The sequence below is a fragment of the Heteronotia binoei genome, chromosome 8 (genome assembly GCF_032191835.1).
Source record: "Heteronotia binoei isolate CCM8104 ecotype False Entrance Well chromosome 8, APGP_CSIRO_Hbin_v1, whole genome shotgun sequence".
Lineage (NCBI taxonomy): Eukaryota > Metazoa > Chordata > Lepidosauria > Squamata > Gekkonidae > Heteronotia > Heteronotia binoei.
In genome coordinates, this window is record NC_083230.1 from 71,600,164 (window position 1) to 71,613,110 (window position 12,947).

Below are 12,947 nucleotides of genomic sequence, written 5' to 3' on the forward strand. Positions count from 1 at the left end.
CCAAATTTTTGAAGCAGACCAGGAAAAACAGAACAGCTAGTTTCAGCAGCCCTCCTCAAGTCAGCCCTAACTCCACAGATGTCAGCCTTGACATCGGCAGCAACCGCAGCTGCGGCAGCCACCGCAACATCACCATTGACAGCAAGTCGATCAACACAGCCTTTCAACACTGACGCCCCCCCCCCCCAGCGTGCGGGCTCGGTGTCTGCTTCCAAATCCTCTACCCCGGCAAAGAAAGCCAGAGAGGAGGGAGCCCATCATTCCCAGGAGCCAAAGAAATGGAAGAAGGAGAAGCGCAAGCACTCGGAACAACAAACTCCTTCTCCGCTGCCAAAGAGGCCCTCGGACCCGATGATCATACAGACGTTGCCACCAAAACTGCTTCTGGCCTTGCCAGCACGATCGAAAAGCCCCTCAGGACCGAGTGATACACAACCAATTTCACTCTCAGGCTCTGACCTTGAAATCGATCTCACACAGCGATTGGTTTCTTCAAAGGCTGCATCGCATGGGGGCAACGATTCTACCTCACCATCGGAGACTGACACCCCATGTCCAAAAGACAAATCGGCGCCAGTTGTCCAACTCACCAAGCAGCAGAATAGACAAGAGCAACCTGATCACTTTTGCCGCCACTGAACTGGAACCCACGGCCTTGGCCCTATCCCTTTGTGGGCTCTCCATATCAGTCACCATATCCATGGTACCCCCCCTTACAATCCTGAATGGGATCAGTGTTTGGAAGGTTCCCATCGGTCCAGAGTTTCTCATCACTCACCACCGAGGAAACCCTTGACCTTGACATTGATGCCGGAGTCGCAACTGAAAGACAGCACTCACCAGTCTAGCACGCCAGAGCCCGGAGCACATCCCAGATGCACCACGCCTGCCTGAGCACCTGGATGGTAGTGACTCCTCTTCCCAATCGGCTCCAGAGTCCGATGATGAATGTCACTTGGAACACCCTCCAGACCAACGAACAGTGGAGGGCCTCCCCATTTTGCCTTTGGAGGACCTGAAGTCATGTGAGGAGCTGGTTAAACAAATGGCACAAGCTCTTTCCTTATCCGCTTTCCAACCTCAACCCATTATAGACGACACGGTGTTTGACATAATGCAAGGGGATACCTCAACTCCAATAGCGTTACCTGTAACTAAGGTCGTCCAGCAAGCCATCAAGGAACTGTGGGCAAAGCCTGCCTCGACCCCTATCTCCTCTAGGAGAATGGACTTATATGTACAAAGTCCAGGAACAAGGTGCAGAATTTCTATTTACTCACCCACAACCAAACTCTGTTCTTCGCTCGCTGGACTGGTGGAAAGTGAGAGACAACCTTTGCCAAGGGGCCCCGTTTCAGCTGCCGTCCCCTTCAGAGATGGTTGTGACGGATGCCTCTCTGTGGGGGTGGGGAGCACTCTACACCTCCCGATAAGGAGGATAAGAGACTGGACAGCTTTGGCAGACGCTTCTACTCTGTTGGTGTCCTAGACATTAAAATCTCAAACTAGTCTGCTTGTATGGCCAGGTATCAATACTCCCTGTGGGAGCAGCTTTCTCTGATCTTAGTTTCCTTACCTGACAAGAAGCGGGCCTTGGCTAAGAAACTGCAGAAGGAAGGTCTGCTTCTAGTGAAACAACAGCTGACAGCATCGAAGGATATGGTGGATACCATGGCTAAGACCTTAACATCCACAGTTCTTCAAGAGATAGATAAGAGCATCAAAACCTCTCAGAACATGGGAGTCCCGTCCTCGTCTTGTCCCAATAGACCTTATCCAGGTTCCAGGCAGTGGCTTAAGAAGCCATAGCTCTCCAAGTCACTGGAAAGGTCATGAAAGCCACACACTCCACGACATGATAATAAGAGCCCGTACTCCTCAGGGGGTAAATCAAAATGTACCTCTTCAGCTCCACACCCTTCTAAACCCAAGGGCTCCAGAAACCCTAAACAGGATCTTTGACTTTGGCCTCCAGGCCATCCACCCTTCCCCCCCCCCTCCTCTGGCCCTACCCGCCTCCACAGTTTTCTACCAGTATGGAGGCAAATTACCACCGACAGATGGGTTTTGTCTATAATAGAGGAGGGTTATGCGATAGAATTTGTTCAGCTTCCCCCACGTTCAAAATTGGTAATCACTCACCCTACACAGGTTCTACTAGAGGAAGTACAGAACCTCTTAACCAAGCAGGCAATAGAACTAGTCCCATCTCATCTCAGATTACAAGGAATTCTATTCCTGGTATTTTGCAGTCCCCAAGAGGGATGGTGGGCTCCGCCCAATTATGGACCTGAGGGGCCTGAACATCTTCATCTCCTACCAGAAGTTCAGAATGCTCATGTTGCAGAATATTCTGCTGCTGATCAAGGAAGGGGACTGGATGGCCATATTGGATCTGAAGGATGTGTACTTCCGCATCAGCATCCTACCTGGTCAAAGGTAATTTCTCTAGTTTGCAATAGGTCAAAACCACTGTCAATACAAGACCCTCCCGTTTGGGCTTTCTACACCCCCCAGAGTTTTTACAAAGACAATGGTGGTTGTAGCCGCCTACCTGCACCTCCAGGGCGTGGTTGTCTTCCTGTATATAGACGACTGGCTGGTTGTAGCCAACTCCAGGTCTCAGCTTCTCACTCATCTTCCACTGACTCCAAGATTGTTGCAAGATCTAGGCCTGCAGGTGAATACAAAAAAGTCACATCTGACACAGTCAAGAAGGGTATAGTTCATCAGGGCAATTTTGGACACCACTCTACACTTGGCTATACTTCCAGAAGGCAGGGCCTCGGATATTATAGCTCTGATTTCCTGTCTGCAGTCTCAGAAGATGGGGACAATGCTGCAAATCCAGCATCTCTTAGGACTGATGGTGGCTACAACAAACGTCCTCCTGTTTGCAAAGTTGCGGATGAGGGCCTTACAATTGTAGTTCCTCAAGCACTTCAATCCATTGGTGGACTCTCAAAGGAGATCTCTACCCATTCCCACACTGGTTCTTCGCTCGCTGGACTGGTGGAAAGTGAGAGACAACCTTTGCCAAGGGGCCCCGTTTCAGCTGCCGTCCCCTTCAGAGATGGTTGTGACGGATGCCTCTCTGTGGGGGTGGGGAGCACACTTGGGCGAAATGAACATTGGAGGTCCCTGGACCCCATCCTTTGCTCAGCATCACATAAACTACTTGGAGCTGACGGCAATCAAGCTGGCCCTCAGTTCGTTCAGGCCCTTACTAGAGAATCGGACAGCAGCAGTTCTGACAGACATAAGAACATAAGAGAAGCCATGTTAGATCAGGCCAATGGCCCATCCAGTCAAACACTCTGTGTCACACAGTGGCCAAAAAGAAGAAGAAGAAGATGATATTGGATTTATATCCCACTCTCCACTCCGAAGAGTCTCAGAGCGGCTCACAATCTCCTTTACCTTCCTCCCCCACAACAGACACCCTGTGAGGTGGGTGGGGCTGGAGAGGGCTCTCACAGCAGCTGCCCTTTCAAGGACAACCTCTGCCAGAGCTATGGCTGACCCAAGGCCATTCCAGCAGGTGCAAGTGGAGGAGTGGGGAATCAAACCTGGTTCTCCCAGATAAGAGTCCGCACACTTAACCACTACACCAAACTGCCTCTGTGTGTGTGTGTGTGTGTATATATATATATATATACACACACACACTGTGGCTAATAGCCACTGATGGACCTCTGCTCCATATTTTAACCCCTCTTGAAGGTGGCTATGCTTGTGGCCGCCACCACCTCCTGTGGCAGTGAATTCCACATGTTAATCACCCTTTGGGTGAAGAAGTACTTCCTTTTATCCATTTTAACCTGTCTGCTCAGCAATTTCATCGAATGCCCATGAGTTCTTGTATTGTGAGAAAGGGAGAAAAGTACTTCTTTCTCTACTTTCTCCATACCATGCATTATCTTGTAAACCTCTGTCATGTCACCCCACAGTCGACGTTTCTCCAAGCTAAAGAGCCCCAAGCATTTCAACCTTTTTTCATAGGGAAAGTGTTCCAGCCCTTTAATCATTCTAGTTGCCCTTTTCTGGACTTTCTCCAATGCTATAATATCCTTTTTGAGGTGCGGCGACCAGAACTGCACACAGTACTCCAAATGAGACCGCACCATCGATTTATACAGGGGCATTATGATACTGGCTGATTTGTTTTTAATTCCCTTCCTAATAATTCCCAGCATGGCGTTGGCCTTTTTTATTGCAAACGCACACTGTCTTGACAACACAACTGCCATGAGCTATGTCAATCAACAAGGGGGTACAGTGTCACGGAAGCTGTGCTCACTGGCCATGAGTCTATGGGAAGATTGCATTTGGGCAAAGATCTTTGTGGTAGCCATGCACTTGCCGGGAGAGCTCAATGTTCAGGCGGACTCTTTAAGCAGGGGGGCAGCAGCCCTCTCACGAGTGGGAGATGAACCGGAGATACCTCACTTCTGTTTTCAGTCGCTGGTGACACCCATCTATCGATGCTTTTGCCACACTGGAGAATCGCAAGTGCAGCTGGTATTGCTCCAGAGGGAGGAAGGGGCCTAGATCCCTAGGGGACAGCCTACTGCTACCATGGGCAGGCAAATTCCTGTACCCCTTTCGCCCGCTACCTCTCCTCACCAGGGGCTTCACAAGCTGATGAGGGAGAGTTCGGAATGCATCTTGATCACTCCCTGGTGACCCAGACAGAACTGGTTTCTGATCCACCTGGCACTGGGGAAGGATCAGTACCTCATGTTTCCTCCAGAACAAGACCTCCTGCTAGCTTGAGGAGGCTCCCTGTTTCATCACGAAATACCCCATCTGAAGCTGACAGCCTGGAGGATCAACTTCCAGCTTTCTCCGGCAGAATCAGACATGTATTGCTGAATAGTAGAAAGCGTTCGACACGCTGTTCTTACAGCAGCAAATGGTCTTAATTTACTGCCTTCTTAAGAGAGTGGGGTGTACCAGCTCACAGTGCAGAACTAGAACTAGTCTTTGAGTTTCTGTTAACCTTAGTGGATGCTGGCCTCAACCACTCCATCAGAGTTTATTTGGCAGCCATCTTAGTGCACCATGATCTGCAGGAGGGCAAGTCGGTGTTCCTGCACGAGCACACAAAACATTCCCTGAAGGGTTTGCTTAGGCTATACCCTCCTTCAAGGGCAATCCCTTTTTTCCTGGGACCTTCCATTAGTGCTGGACCGGCTCACAAGAAGGCCCTTTGAACCTCTAGCTACGTGTCCATTGCATCTTCTCTCGTGGAAGACCTCCCTGCTGTTCACCATCACTTCAGCTAGGAGAGTGGGAGAGTTGGTAGCTCTCCGTTGTGACCCTCCTTACGTCACTTTCCATGCTGATGGATGTTGGAGGATTTCTATTGTACCCCCAACAATATAAAACACCAAAATCAAAACCTGCAGTTACCAAAGCAACCTGCAGTTACCAGAAGGCTACTACATACTCACTAGTAAATTTTAAGACCTCGTAGATAAACTTTATCTGACTCCAGGCTTCTCAAAGCAAAAACAGTTTATTAGACTCCAAGTTTCTCCTTTGCGCAGAAGGCTTCATATACAGTTAGAAAGGCAGACAAGAGATTACATTAGTGCAGTTGCTCCTTTAGACTAAAGACTCCTTTAGAAGGTTTAAAATATATGGGTAGAAAAGCAAAACAGTTTACACAGTTAGAACATAAAGCATAAAATACAATAAAGCAATAATGAAAACTATAATGAAAACTTCCCCTATTAGTTACATTTTCCCATTTACAATCAAAGTCCCACGTCTTAGTAGATGCTATGATCTAGATTCTAAGTCTGAACATTTTTTCTGTGTTTGAGATCTCAAACCAAAGGTGGTTTAAATCAGCAAAGGCTGTTTCCTCTCTTAGGCTGTTCAGCAGAAGAATTGTCTCTGCAAAGCAGCCCAAGATTCTAAGTCCAAATTAGTGTGGCATAATCTGACACAGAGGCAGTCTTGCTACCCTCTGGTCCAGATCAGCAGCGTGAGCCAAAAAATCCATACCTCATACCCCATACCCCATACACACAGCTTCTTGTGTCATTCATCAGTAAATAATTTTACGTCCAACTATCAACAATAAACAATAATGGCTGGGAACGCCTCAGGCAACCAGTTCCCTAAACCTAGTTTCTGGTTTTATTCCAGTGGCTGCCATAGTGGTTGACCTTGTACCCAATTACCCCATCTGGCCTTCCATAGAGGCTCCATGATGCTGACTGAAACCTCTGGTGGCCAAATGCTATAACTGCAGTCAAAACTCATAGAGAAATATAGAGGCTTCTAAGGTCTTTGAAGAGCTTAGTGCTCATTTAATAAGAGAATGGCTACTTTCAGAAAGCGTTCCTGTAGCCAATTTCATAAAGAGCATATTTAAGAGTATGTTTAAGATCATGAAGTAAATGGTTAGGATCATAAGGAGGGCCAACCCAAAGGTGTTTGCCCATTTCATAAGAGACCCAACCCAAAATTCCGTGACAATGGAGTGTCCCTGGCACCGGATGTTTCCTTCATCTCTAAGGTGATGGCAAGCTTTCATCTGGATTTGGAGGTTGTTCTTCCCACATTCTACCCCTCTCCCTCTTCAGCAGAGGAGAGACGGTTACACTCCCTTGATGTTAAGCGCGCACTACTCTTCACCTGCATCGTACAAAGTGCTTTCGCCAGGATCCCCACCTATTTGTCTCTTATGTGCCTCCGCAGTTGGGGTGCAAAATATCGGCTCAGAGACTTTCCAAATGGATCTCAGAGGCAATCAAACTGTGTTACCTTTTGGCGAAGCAGCCTTTGCCAGGACCCATCCATGCCCATTCTACCAGGGCGATGGCCACTTCGACTGCCTTTTTTAGAGGCGCTTCCTTAGCTGACATCTACAAAGCAGCTACATGGGCGTCTCCTCACGCTTTCATGAGACATTATGCCCCTGACGTCAGGAGGCATCATAAAGCGCAGCTGGGCAATTTGGTTCTTCAATCTGTTCATTCAGTGTGACCAACAGCTCCCGCCTCCAGGTAATCCTAGCTTGCTAATCTCCCATGGGTGTGAAGCACAGAGACCACGAAGAAGATACACAGTTTGCTTACCTGTAACTGATGATCTTTTGGTCATCTGTGCATTCACAACACCCACCCTCCTTCCCCTCTGCTGCTGGACACTTTCTTTTTGACTGGCTGAGGTCAGAAGGAACTGGCAGGATCTCCACACCATCCTGGGAGCATGCGCAGTAGGGTTTCTGTGTGTGCTCATGGGATGCAGGCATGTCAAAAATCCCGAACTCAGGGATCAGCGCTGGTGTTTCATCTCATGCGTGTGAATGCACAGATGACCACTCGAAGATCATCAGTTACAGGTAAGCAACCTGTATTTATTTCACTGGAATTCATGGCAAGGGATGATGACTTCATCCACTTTCACTCTGGGGACTTAAGGCACCCGGCTTGGCATGAGCCAAAGTGGCAAGTGATCCCAGGTGGAACTTGGAAAGATGTGCTGTGTGCAAAGCTCTGCTGCAAGTGGAGGGCTGGAACAGTTGACTGAGCTGAGTGCATGGAGGGGGGGGGGGGGGGAACTTGACACACCCACATGCTTCTCTGTTGAATTTCCACCTGCAACAGAATCATTGCAACCTGTCATGAGTTTCATGGCAGTCTCAGCCATGGCTGTCTTGTCCTGACAGGGTTTGCAAATACAGCTCAGGGTTGGGGGGAACTCACCACAAACCCCCTTGAGACGCATGATGGAACACAATCACCTGTCCTGTGTCGAAGTGCTCCCAGATAGCTTACAATCTTTTCCCCACAAGAGTTCCAGTTGAAAGCTTTGAATTGGCAAGGAAATGGTTTAAAGGGGCACTCACCAAGTGGGTGCACCACAAGCAACAGAGCAGCTGCCAGATCCCCCCAACCATGGGCACACCCTGTGTACTACCAAGTCTTATGGCAAACTATCCAGGGCAGTATTCCCATGGCATGTCAGGGGGCCATGATGCCGTGTGGCAGCAACTTGAAACACCCCATGCCAATGCTGGGCTTGAGTGCAGGAGACACTGTTATGGTGCTCACCTCAAGTGAGGGGGGAGGGGGAGCAGGTTTAGGATGCTTGCTCATGCTTACCTGTCAGTGCAGGGGTGCCTCTGTAAGCCAAGCCTCTGTAGGTGGGGGTGCCTGTTAGGGTTCTGAAATGGGAGAAGTTAGCCACGTAAGTACAAACTTCACTCTCCTCCTTGGATATCAGTGCTTGCCCTGTAGTGCTAAGTGCCCTTTCTATGCATCACCCACCCCTCATTCTAAGTCTGCATGACAGGGAGCTCTGAGACAGAGTCGCACGCTGCATGTCTTGCCTAATGAGTTGCACGATGCCCTAGTGGAAGTTTTTGTAGGATGGGAGGGGGCATGATTGGGTGCTGGAGAGGGGGCTTGGCTGCCCCAGGGAGGGTGAACATAAGAACATAAGAGAAGCCATGTTGGATCAGGCCAATGGCCCATCTAGTCCAACACTCTGTGTCACAGTGGCAAAAATTTTTATATATACACACACACTGTGGCTAATAGCCACTGATGGACCTCTGCTCCATATTTTTATCTAAACCCCTCTTGAAGGTGGCTATGCTTGTGGCCGCCACCACCTCCTGTGGCAGTGAATTCCACATGTTAATCACCCTTTGGGTGAAGAAGTACTTCCTTTTATCCATTTTAACCTGTCTGCTCAGCAATTTCATCGAATGCCCACGAGTGGGGGTTGGTTGAGCCCACAGTTGGCATCCTGGGGTCTTCCAAGGCTAATGGGTGGGGATTGAGCAGTGGGGGATGACTTTATTTTCACTATCCATGCAAGCCTATGGACTATGCCACTTTTTTGTTGCTGTAACTTTCCACCCTTCACAGGGGGTGTTCCCCGGCTGAAAGGGCTCAGGAAGCAAACTAATGGCATATGCCTCTGTTACAGTGGCAGTCACTGTACCCCTCCATTGTGCCCACAAGCAATGGGGCACCAGGCAGCCCTGTGTTGCCATAAGTGCCATTTACATCAATGTAATTGGACTTATGCTGACATAACTGGGACTTGTAGTGACGTATGGGTAAGTTGGCTTGCAGAGCAGTTCCCTCAACCCCCAGGATTGCGCTGACCATTGCATATTGGATAGTTTCCTGGCTCTTTCCAAGCTGTGTGTGTGTGTGGGGGGATGCTCTAGTGTAGGTAGAATAGGCTTCCATAGGAATCTTTGCTCATGCTATGGTGATAACTACATTGCTATTGTCCTTCTCAGGAGCTGCTTGCCACTGATACCTTCCTGACGGTTTGCTGGTCCTTCCTTTCCTTTTAAGCTCATTCATCCACACAGGGGCAGGTGTCTTCCCCTCTTGTTTTAGCTGCTGACTAATGACAATATTCTTCACAGGGCCTGTCTTGGGTTTGAACCTGCAGTATTCATTACACATTTGCACAGTGTTCATTACACATTCTGTTAAGATAATTTGTTTTGCTTAACTTATGGTGGTTTTTTTTTGTTTTGCAGATCCCATTTGACATCACTTTACCAGCAATAAACAATTTATGGAAATTATTTGATCCAGCTAATGGCTGTGTGATAACAGCAGAGAATATTTTCAACTGGATAGTTTCTTTGCTCTCTTAAGGGATATTTACAGAGAAAAAATGGGATGTGCATTTAATGGAGTTTGATGGTATTTTGGACTCACATCTGGTTTTAAGGAAACAGATAACAAATTGCCTATAGTTTACAAAATGTAGTGATACCATAAGTAATAAATATGTTTGTAATGTTGCTCTTTACAGCTTATAACAGTATTCTTTGAAATTAATTTCCTGTGTTCTAAAAGGCTAAAGCATTTTAATGAATTGTATAATTCTCACTTACCTGTTTTAATAGAACTAAAATTATTTTTTCTTCTGAGATTTTATAAGATCAACATGATCAACATAAACTAGGTTTGATTCCTTTAAAGCTAATAAAATACTTTAAATATTTAATTGTTCAAAATAACAATCTTAAGTCAGAAACTTATTTTACATCAATTTCTTTGTTGTAAAAATAGTAGCCTTTCATAAATTGTAGCATTTCATTTTATATCTTTTATTGACCTCTCTGAAACTTCAGATGTCTGCCTTTCAATTTTTGCTGCCTTTATAGTCTTTTTTGATTAAACACAACTGGAGTTCTTAGTAAAAACCTTTCCTACTTAATTTGATCAATATAATTAATTATTGGACGTTTTGCTGTTTTTAAAAATGGGATTGTCTTTGAAGAAACAGTAAATACCAGGATATTATGATAATCTAGAGATAGAGATATTGGCATTCTCCACATTTAGTTAACTCCACTAGGATTCCAAAAGGGAGCAACCTGCTTTCTGCTCTGTAATTGACATAACAGTTTCCTTACTGGTTGTTAGAGAAACCGTATGTCAGCAGTTAGTATAATTTGCAGTTTTAGAGTAAAGATGGCTTGATGCTATTGATACCACACTGCCTTTTAATGCTGAACATGGCCCAGATTCTATGAGGATTAGAACTTAGCAGAATCCTAAGGGTGGATGCTGTGAGTCCAAGGAGCTGACTGACCCCTATGCCAGCATAACTGGGATTTATGTTAGTGTTAGAGCCATTTATGCCAGTGCAGGGCATGAGCAGCACTACACCATGCAGTTCCACTAACACAGAGGCATTGTGGTTGCATGATGGTGGACTGTCAGCACGTACCCCTACAATAATGTAGATGTTGGTGTTCCAGGGGGCATGTCCCCAATCAGGCTGCTCTCAAACTGTTTTCAGGGTGGAGATTCCCTCCCAGAATAGGTGCAAAGTTGTGCTCGTAAAAATGGCAGCAAAGCCCATTGATGCCCATGATAGGCTGAATAACACAATCCCCCATGCCGCCATGACCATGAGGATACAAGCAGTACAGGATGTTAACCAAGTGCGCATCCAATCAGCACCCTTCTTCATTATAGCTGCACCCCTTTCCAGCACCCAATCATCTCTCTCTATAAATCAAGGATGTTGTCCCACAATCCCTGAAGTAGGGTGTGCAGCACAGAGTCCTATGTCCTCCCCATGCAACAGAGCCTTTGGTGTGAGCCACTAGCCAGAGTGCTGGGTGTCCCCTTAGATGGCCATACAAATTCACAGGAGCAGATAGCCCTGCAGGTGCTGATGGACTTGCTCTCACAACACAAGTCCGGACATGAGGTTGGCCCAGGGGGGAAAGTGCCGTATGCAATCACCTGGAGGGAATGGACAATGGCACCGGAGCACAAGATGGGGGCCACCAAAACACTAAGGATGAACAAGCCATTGGTAGCCACTTCACCTTGTTCCCGCCCCCCAAGTGCAGATGCCAGTGCTTACAGGAAGAGCCCCCAGCCCTATCGTGGAACCATTACCTCACAAGGTCCCTGTACTGGCTTGCAGGCTTCGAGTATCAGGTGCCAGAGGCCAGGAAAGCAGGGTTGCTCAGTCGAAGGTCAGATTCCAAGAATCAGGCAAGGCAGAGTCGGTGGCTTAGCTTCTATTTTAAGTGTTGTGTCCATGCTTAAAATCCTCTTGGCTGGTTGTATAGCCACACATCTAAGGGTGAGGCTTGTAGCCAGCTGCTCAGAAGCAATCTTGCAACTACTCATCTATGGTATCAGCAAGCAGCTGGTGCTGTGCCAGGAGACATACGTTGCCATCTTGTCTGCAGCTTTGTTCTCAGCCTTCATTTGTGGTGCTCTAAGTGTGTAGGCAATACTAGTGATTTGGGAACAGCCAACTGAGGTTCATCTCCTGAACCTGGGCTGGAGGATGTCGGAGGCTCTGCATTAGCTGTTGATTGTGAATCCTGACAAGCCTGCAGCTCATTTCCCTGCAGGTCAGTTTCTGTCAACTCAAAGTTAGCTACATAGGGTTCCTTTTCTTTGAAGTGTCCTCTTCTGAAGAGTCCTCACTATTTCTGAGCCCCGGCTGACTCATGACAATGCCATTCCCACAAATAAAGAGACATCAGTGTGAATCCACAGCTAAATAACATACACTAACTGTAGAACCAATAAAACTGACTTTCAAATTGGTCTTTTAGTCTCATTTATAGTATCTATCTCTGATAATATTGGTTCAAAATCACAGACAATAATGAGGGGTGGAGCATGGAGAGGGTGGGGTTTGAGGAGGGATTGGACTTCAGACAGATACAATGCCATAGACTCCGCCCTCCAAAGCAACCACTTCGACCTGGGGAACCATTGTTGCCAGTCTCCAGGTGAGGGTTGGAGATCACTCAGAATTATAACTGCCTTCCAGATGGTAGAGATGAAGAAGAAGAAGGTGAAGATATTGGATTTATATCCCGCCCTCCACTCCGAAGAGTCTCAGAGCGGCTCACAATCTCCTTTATCTCCCTCCCCCACAACAGACACCCTGTGAGGTGGGTGGGGCTGGAGAGGGCTCTCACAGCAGCTGCCCTTTCAAGGACAACCTCTGCTAGAGCTATGGCTGACCCAAGGCCATGCTAGCAGGTGCAAGTGGAGGAGTGGGGAATCAAACCCGGTTCTCCCAGATAAGAGTCCGCACACTTAACCACTACACCAAACTGGCTCTCCCTGGAGAGATCAGCTTCCCTGGAGAAAATGGCTGCATTGCAGGCTGGGCTCCATGTCATTATGCCCTGCTGAGGTTGCTTGCCTCTTGCTTTTGTCCACACTGAATTCAGACCACTTACAGACTCTCAGCCTCACCTACCTCACAGAATTGTTGTAAAGACCAAAAGGGGAAGTCGGCTCTAAACCAGAATAGGCATTTTTCATAACAGGTTGTATGGCAATTGAGTTTCTAAATCTTCCAAAACCACTGGGGAGGGATGGTGGCTCAGTGGTAGAGCATCTGCTTGGGAAGCAGAAGGTCCCAGGTTCAATCCCTGGCATCTCCAAAAAAGGGTCCAG

At 47.5% G+C, this 12,947-nt stretch overlaps 1 protein-coding gene across 1 annotated transcript in view; it reads left to right on the top strand.

Annotated features, from left to right (window-relative positions):
• The window catches only part of CFAP54 (cilia and flagella associated protein 54), a 330,085-nt gene extending 319,884 nt beyond the window's left edge, over positions 1-10,201 (top strand). Inside the window, exon 70 of the mRNA XM_060244423.1 lies at positions 9,527-10,201. Within this exon, the coding sequence (XP_060100406.1) occupies positions 9,527-9,646 (120 nt within the window). The 3' untranslated portion in view covers positions 9,647-10,201. The remainder of the gene's footprint in view (positions 1-9,526) is intronic.
• The last annotated feature ends 2,746 nt before the right edge of the window (positions 10,202-12,947 follow it).